General features: G+C 50.9%; 1 protein-coding gene across 1 annotated transcript; it reads left to right on the top strand.

Moving 5' to 3' along the window:
* The first annotated feature begins 4,007 nt into the window (after positions 1 to 4,007).
* Positions 4,008 to 8,309, top strand: Il17b (interleukin 17B). Its single transcript, XM_028774327.1, has 3 exons — positions 4,008 to 4,077; positions 5,902 to 6,191; positions 7,973 to 8,309. Exons 1-3 carry the CDS (start codon positions 4,057 to 4,059, stop codon positions 8,202 to 8,204), a joined length of 543 nt encoding a protein of 180 aa, XP_028630160.1. The 5' UTR covers positions 4,008 to 4,056; the 3' UTR covers positions 8,205 to 8,309.

Genomic DNA, 8,309 nt, shown 5'->3' with positions numbered 1-8,309 from the left:
CCCATGTTACAACTGGCTTGATTAAATGTCTTGCATTGTGCTTTCTGTGTGTCAGAAATGTTATAACTAAACTGACCCTGAGCTTGGGAGCTCTCAGGTCTCCAAAGGACTGGAGTTCCTGCCCCGAGCTCCTAACCTTGCCCCATCTGCCTCATTTGACACTGGAAGGTGAGGCTGAGGTGTTACAGGTCTTCTTTGATGAGCAGCCCCACTCCACTTGGGGGCAGTGTCTTTCACATGCACCACAGGAGGAGACATAGGGGTAGAATGGACTTGAGCTTTGTGTCTCCTGTGACTTTGGGGAAATGGTTAAATGGATGTTCCAAGTCTCAGCATCCCCAGCTATCAATAGAGGGTAAAGTAGGTCTGCACTCTAGGTGTGTCGGGATAGTCGCACGAAACAACATACTTGAAGGCGTTAGCCCCTGCCTGGCTCCCAGGAGGTAGGCACTAACCGATAACTTCTTATTCCTCATTACTTTCTTCCTTCCGCCCCCTTCTCCTAATCATGTGTATATGTTTATGTATATGTGCACTTGTGTGCTGGTACCTGTAGGTGGAGGCAACCAGAGGACAGCCTCAGATGCCATCCCTCAGGAGCCAGCCATCTTGGTTTTGTTTTTCCAGACAGTTACTCTGTGTAGTCCTGGCTGTCCTGGAACTCACTGTGTAGACCAGGCTGGCCTCGAACTCAGAAATCCGCCTGCCTCTGCCTCCCAGGTGCTGGGAGTAAAGGAGTGCACCACCACACCTGGCTTCCATCATGTGTTTTGAGACAGGGTCTCTCATTGGTTAAGGGCTTGCTAAGTAGGCTAGGCTGGCTGGCCAACAGGCTCTAGGAATCTGCCTGTTTCTGCCTCCCGGCTTGAGTACAGTGTATACCAGAGCTCCTGGCTTTCCTGCTTGCTATCTGGGGATTGAACCAAAGCCCCTATGTTTATATGGCAATTTACCAACTGAGATATCGCTCCAGCTCCATAGTTGCTATTTTCCAAGAATATAGTAACCAGGTTTTACATACTAAAGGCCTAGTATATAGTAGGGGCTCAAAGGGATGGGTGTATGGGGTTACCAGATAGAAACTCACAGTAACTGCCCTCCACAGGCTGGGCTGGCTATCCCTACTCTGACATGGAAGGCGTCCTTAGCATTAGTTCTCAGCAGCAGTGTTACTGGGAAGTCACTGGCTTTGTCCACCTGCTGGAAATCCTGCTTAGCCTCAGAGTCTACTCCAGGAGAAACAAATGGGCCGTGGCTGCTCTTCAGGGCTGTCTGGCTTTCTGTTGGTGCCATCTAGTGGTAAGTACGATGAGGCTTTCAGTGGGTCTGCAGTAGACCAGGGATTCCTGTATGACACCTACTGCCAGCTGTCAACCCAACCACCTTCGATGTCTTTCTTCACATGTGCTTCTAATCCTTATTCATAAAGACCCAAGGACCCCATCCTCATACATAAGGCAAGAGGAGTCTCCAAGTCCTAGTTTCTTCTCCTTCCTCTTGGGCCTGGCGCTGACCTCTGAGAGTGTCCACAGCTCCACATACCAAACATCGCTATGGAAAGATGGCCCTTCTGCGGTATGTCAAAGCCAAGGCTGGAGGAGGAGGAGGCTTCTTTCTGGTCCAAGATATCCCGGGAATGAGGAAGCTAGTGATGGTTCCTCTGTTGTCCCTGGGGCCCATTGTGAGCGATCTGAGCTCTTGGGAATGACCTAGCTCCTCAGCCCACTATAGCAAGAAGGCTTAGCTTGGGCCAAACCTGTCTGTCAGTTTAAGCATTGAGGGAAGAGAAGTAGATAGAACCAGAGAGCTAGTTCTGCTTCTGGTTCTAACACAAGTGCTGTGTGAGTCTGGGCAAGCCCTTGTGAGCCTGGGAAGGCCCACCTACTCTGAGCTTTATCCCCGGATGGGGAGTGGTAAGGACCTCTGATGCTTCCAGGTTGGGATTATATTAAAATGAAGATTCTTGCGTTTCCTATGTCAAGATCTCTGGATTAAAACACTAGACATCAACCAATACTCTTCTCTTTCCATTATGCCTTGAGACTGGGCCTCTATATCCCAGGCTACACTTGAATGTGATGTGTAAGTGAAAAGGTCCCCAAACTCCTGATCCTTTTGCCTCCATTTCCCAAGGGATGCAATCCCAGACTGTACTGCCAGGCTCTGTTATTTTGGAATCTCCATTAGCACATCCCATATCTGGGTATTGGGCAGCTGCTATTTCATCCTCAACAATCAGGAGAGAATTTGCATGCTCTAGCAAGTAAGAGGAATGGATATTTATGGGGTCCTGAAGGGAAGAGGCACCACTATATATAGATATCTTTCAATCGTCTCCCCTGTCTACGGACCCTAGTGTAGCAGCAGAAGAAAGCGAAGAACTAGCCAAGCTGCCCCCATTCACTCCTTATCCAGGTTCTTTCATTGTTTAAAGAGGGGCTGGGACAGCCAGGGCTGGGGGTGGGGGCTTGTTGCCCAAGGAGGTATTTTCAGAGTCTCCCGCCCTCCAGAGTTTCCAAGGACAAAACGGAGCCCTGTCTAGTATTTGACCAAATATGGTGGTATCTCTCGAAGAGCTTGTGCCCCAGCCAGCTCCTCAGTTATGCTGTGGAAACCTGCCCCACAGATTAATCTTGTGACATTCAGGAACCTCTCACCCTGCCCTCCTCCTCTCTCTGGTTCTTGTAAATGGCCAAGACTGGCCCTCAGCAGGACAAAGCTGAGGAACTTGCCTGCTTGCTAATCTGCCCCCAACGCCATGCCTGCCTTCCAGAGAATGTATTTGTTGCTTGACTGTTCACTCAAAGTGATCTGCCTTAGCCACAGAGGATGGTCAATTTAGCTTTTGGGGCCCTATGAACCCTGGAGTCACCTGGGCTCATGAAACTGTGACCTGCTTTAAGGAGGTTGCATGTAGCACCTCATCCAGAAGGGTGGGTTTGAGGGGTATACGGGAGAGGTATTGAGACATATAAGCCTTAATACTAAGACAGCTGTTGTTTATAAAAAAAACACAGTAATTATCACAGCATCGTTTTCTAATAAACAGTAAAGTGTTTGTTGAATGCTTACTCGGTGCCAAGCATTGCTAGCTCTGACACAGCTTATTTCTTTATTCTCTGAAATGACATCAAGAGACGTGGAAACAGACTTAGACTTTAAGTAGGTGTCAGCAGGGTCGCTGAGAGAAGAAAGGTCATAAGTAGTCAGTCATACAGGGGATGGAGATCTCTCATGGAAGGTGGCAAGTATTACTTCATGAAGGCTGTAACAGTTGGCTATGAAGTTTTTAGGCCTCTGCACTTTGGCCTGGGTGGAGTACAGACTCAGAAACATGCTCACAGAGGGCTAGAACTGTGCAGAAAATATCCCAACACAAACAGTGTGGGATGGTGTGTTGAGTTCTGGATAGGAACCAGGCCCAAAAGCCCAGCCCTGACACTGCAAATTCACTGTGGAATACTGGGAAAATCTCCTTCTTGTTCAGGTCTCAGTTTCCCTGCCTGTGACCTAGAAGGTGGGCAGCCAAGCTCACCTGAGGCTGGTTTGAGTGGCTGGGGTTGTTTCTCCGGGAGATAGTGCTCCCTGGCTCTGGGCCAACCCAGTCTCAGTACATTTTTCTCTGCTGACCAACCAGCAGCCCATCCCTCCTCCACCCTCACCCCCTTGCCATCCCCAAAGCAAACGAAGCCGATTGTCTCGACTGGCGCTGTGGGTGCTGGCTGGTCAGTCAGCCGCAGGCCACAGGCAGAGGTGCCATCAGCCAGGGTCCCCACCAGACACACAGGGCATTGTCCTTTGGTCAACAGCCCTTGGGCACCTCAGCCTGGCTCCTGGCCTGTCCCCACACCCCTCACCGCCTGCCACTGTGCTAAGGCACAGCCAGCTGGGGGCCCAAGGCTCCCAGCTGACAGTGAGCCCACCCACCCACACCCCCCAGCAGCCCCCTGTGGAGCTATAATTGCTTCAGTCCATCCTGTTGCTGCCATTCTCTCTCTACAGCATCTGGGGTTCCTGGCGGGCGGCAGCTGCAGGCCTGCCGCCTGACTTGGTGGGATGGACTGGCCGCACAGCCTGGTACGTGGTGCTCCTCTACCCCACCTCCACTTTCTCTGTAAATGTTTCTTTCCCATTGATTAATGGCGGCTTGTGTTTGGCTTGGAATCTGCAGGGACCAGCTCTGTCCTCTCCATTAGGCCCAGAGAGAAACAGAACTTGGTCTCAGCCTGCAGTCATGACCCAAGGCTGGGGCTCCAGTTCTGGACACAGCCTGGCCACACTGAACCCCTTTCAGACAGAAGCAACTGGGGAGATCCGGACAGACTCAGTCGCTAGGGTTTTTCCAGGCCTGGCTTCTGGAATCGGGGCAGAATGCATGCTCTTAAGCAAGCCCTCTTGTCTTTGTTCCCATCTGGAAATTGAGAGAGGGACTATTGAGTCTGGTTTATGCTTTCCCTGCAAGGTGAGTTGAGGCGTGTGTGGGAAGAGCTTCACTGAGAAAGTCTGGTGTGAGGGAAGTATTTTCTGCAGCAGAATGTAGGACCAAGAGGAAGAATTTAGCAACCTGATTCACTGCTGCAGTGTTTACGCCAGCAAGCGGCTCTGCCAAGAGGGGCTATGCTAGAACTTGTTTCCAAGGATCAAAGCTTGCTGGGTAGGTCCAGGGAAGGCATTGAGTCTGGTAAGACTTAGAAAAGTAACGAGGAAAATCAAACAGGAGTGGGGGAAAGGCAGGCTGTCTGTGAAGGAGGGGGAGGAGGAGGGAGAGGAGAAGGAGGAGGAAGAGGAGGAGGGGGTGAATGCACGATCTGGAAACAGAGTCTCACAGGAACCATGCGCCAGCTTCATGCGGTGCTCCTTCTTCTCGCCCACACTGTTTCAACTTCACTTCCTTTCAGCAGCTCCAAACCTCCTCTCACTCTTCCACATCTCTGGAAGAGTTTAGGCTTCCTCTGCTAACGATTCCTCCTTCTTATTCCATTGGAGAAGTCTCTAGAAAAGCTGGGTCCAGCCACCTCGTGGACCTAAGGCAAGTGTGAGCCCTAGCCTCCAGCCCCGTCCCTTCCACTTGCCATTCCTGCTACTTTCCTGTCCCACCTCACAGTTATCACAACTGAGTTTCAGGGCAGGCATGGTGGCAGAATCCATTTACTCTGCTTGTGCTCCAGGACGTCTGATGCCATGCAGATACAGACATGAGGGATAAAATTGTGTGGAAAGGAGCTCAGGGCTCTCAGGGAGTCCGTGCCTTGGGGGTAGGGCTTGGGGCAGCTAGGAGGATATCAAAGTATCACATGTCCAAGTACAATTGCAGACGTGTGAGGGGCACGTGGGTCATGACAACTCCAAGATGTCTAGAAGCGGTTGCTGAGGCAGTGAACTTGAGCCCACCGCTGGGCAAGGTGTTAGCAGGTAAATGGAAAAGGTAGAACTCTGCAGGCAGAGGTCTGTGCAAAATCCCTCCCGCAACAGCACGGGACATGCTGAGCACAGGCACAGAGGAGTCAAGGAGGGGTGCAGGAGACCCCTGAGGGCTGCAGGAAGGACGTTACGGGGAAAGAGATATTGTCAGATGTGCCTTTCAGTGGCTGTTGCTGGCCTAGGTGTGGCGAACTGACTAGAAGCCAGACAGGTTTGGGAAGGCCAGTTAGTAGGCGGTGGAGCTGTTCTGGGAAGCAACTATGATCTACAGATTGAATGACTAGAGTGCATCGGAAAATTTTCAAGAGATTCCCTATTTTAAGGACTTCAACATAGCTGTGGGGGGGTTTAGTGTTACCAGTGCCCAACACAAAACAGGTGTCCATATGGAAGGTGGACACCTCTCCTTCCTAACCTAACCCTATGCTTTGGCCCGGAGAGACTTGGCCCTGGCCTTTGACCAGTAGCCTTCTTCCCCAGCTCTTCCTTCTTGCCGTCTGCATCTTCCTGGTACCAAGCCAGCCCCGGAACACCAAAGGCAAAAGGAAGGGACAAGGGAGGCCTGGCCCCTTGGCCCCTGGTCCTCACCAGGTGCCGCTGGACCTGGTGTCTCGAGTAAAGCCCTATGCTCGAATGGAAGAGTACGAGAGGAACCTTGGAGAGATGGTGGCTCAGCTGAGGAACAGTTCTGAGCCAGCCAAGAAGAAATGTGAAGTCAACCTGCAGCTGTGGCTGTCCAACAAAAGGAGCCTGTCTCCATGGGGCTACAGGTAGGTGGGCTGGGCACAGTGGGCCACCTTCCCCACTGTCTCAGACACTGTGTTCAAGACCTTGGATTTGGATGAGTTTTAACCCCATGTCTGCCCCTTACCAACTGTAAGGCTTTTGGTCAGTGGATTAGTTTTGCTGAGCCTCAGTTTCCCCAGCTGTCAATGGAAGCAATGTCAATACGAACTTTGTAAGATGTTATAAACAGATAGCCATACACAACACTGCCTTTTTACCTTCAGGAGGTGCTTCTAAGGTACTTTGTCCAGCACTGTGGTTCATGCTTGCTGGCAAGGCTCACATCTTTCATGCCAATGGCTGCCTTCTTAATGTCTGCCTCAGAAACACGTCAGCATTTCTGAGCTCACCCGGTCAAACTCCCTAGGATGAATGCCAGGATCACAGTGTTTCTTTTGTCTCGCCTGCTTACGGTGCACAGTCCCAGCCTTGATTTGGGAATCTCTCTGCTGCTCTGGGCTGCAGAAGCAGTGTCTATGTGTCCATCATCACCTTTTAGGTCAGCATGCATGGATTAAGTGGAATAAAGAAATGGCTAGTTCACTTACAAACTCAGTCCAGAGCTCTCCCGGCTGTGCTAAGACTGTAGACTAGCACTGTTGGTCAGAATGTCCTTTAATAAAGTCTACTGTAGTAGCCATGTGACTACTGAACCATGTGGCTGATGAGACTGAAGGACTGGTATAGATTGAAATTTAAGTTGGCGTAGGTAGCTGGTGTGTTCCTGTGTTGAGGGGTGTAGCCCTGGAATGTGACAAGAGTCAGTAAGGATTCTGCAGGCCACAGCTTGTTCCTACTTGGCTGTGCCCATGTGTCAGTCAGGGAGACTGTAAAACTGTAGGCTCATTCAGGAGGTTTCCAATTCATTTCCAAGAAGCTCCCAAGCAAAGTGAGGTGACTGAGGCTGTATGTTCCCAGGTCTGATTCTCTTACCTCTCACTCCTGTTTGACTGAGGAGGAAGCTGAGACAGAGAAGAAAAGCGAATCTGGGACAACCCCCAGAAGGCTCTCTGTTCCTTTTGCTCCCCTGTGAATGCCTAAAGTCTGGGACAGAGATGCTTATAACAAGGGCTGTGTATAAAAATACAATCCCCAGAATTCACAACGTGGAAGGAGAGAGCTGACTCCCCAAAGTTGTCCTCCAGCTCCTTGCAAGTTCTCCCCCGACTCAAACAAACCAACAACAGCTTGTTGAGATGAGCCTGGTATAATTCCAACCCTGGGAAGGCTGAGGCAAGAGGATTGCAAACAGGAGGTCAGCCAGAGATGCAAAATAAAACTGGCTCGAAAATGGGAAAGAAAAAAAAAAGACAGAAACGAAAGAAACAAAAGAAGCCCAAACCAAACCACAACACTCCAAAGCTTGCTGAATCTCTGGGGCTCAGTAACACAATAGAACACAGGCCCAGATTCTCTTGCAATGAATATTCTACACCTATGTGTGCACATTTAATCTCTGGAGATTAATTCCCCAAAATATAAAAACAGGATAGAGAAGGAAGAGGGCTCACTTGTTTTTTTCCCCATAGTCCTCATGGTATTTTTCTGACTGAAAGGAGGAACCTGGTTTCACAGACCCCGACTAGCGACTGCCTTCCAGATTTGAGACTCCTCTTTGGGAAGGAGTTAATACAACACACCCTGGCCGCTAGCCCTAATTCTAACCCTAACTACGCAGACCTCTTGAGGTTGGCACGGGCAGTGTGCCCTTTGTTGTTCCTCCTTGTGCTTACCCTGCTGTCTCCCGCCCACCTGCTCTCCGCAGCATCAACCATGACCCCAGCCGTATCCCTGCAGACTTGCCTGAGGCACGGTGCCTATGTTTGGGTTGCGTGAACCCCTTCACCATGCAGGAGGACCGTAGCATGGTGAGCGTGCCAGTGTTCAGCCAGGTGCCAGTGCGCCGCCGCCTCTGTCCGCAACCTCCTCGCCCCGGGCCCTGTCGCCAGCGTGTCGTCATGGAGACCATCGCTGTGGGTTGCACCTGCATCTTCTGAGTCACCAACCCCCAACCCGGTGGCTGCTGCAACAACCTCCCGCCCCCTGCACCCACTGTGACCCTCAAGGCTGATAAACAGTAAACGTTGTTCTTTGTAAAGGAA

This window comes from Grammomys surdaster, unplaced genomic scaffold, assembly GCF_004785775.1.
Source record: "Grammomys surdaster isolate TR1022 unplaced genomic scaffold, NIH_TR_1.0 239, whole genome shotgun sequence".
Lineage (NCBI taxonomy): Eukaryota > Metazoa > Chordata > Mammalia > Rodentia > Muridae > Grammomys > Grammomys surdaster.
Note: the sequence above shows the minus strand (reverse complement) of the source record. Positions and strands in the feature narration are given on the sequence as shown.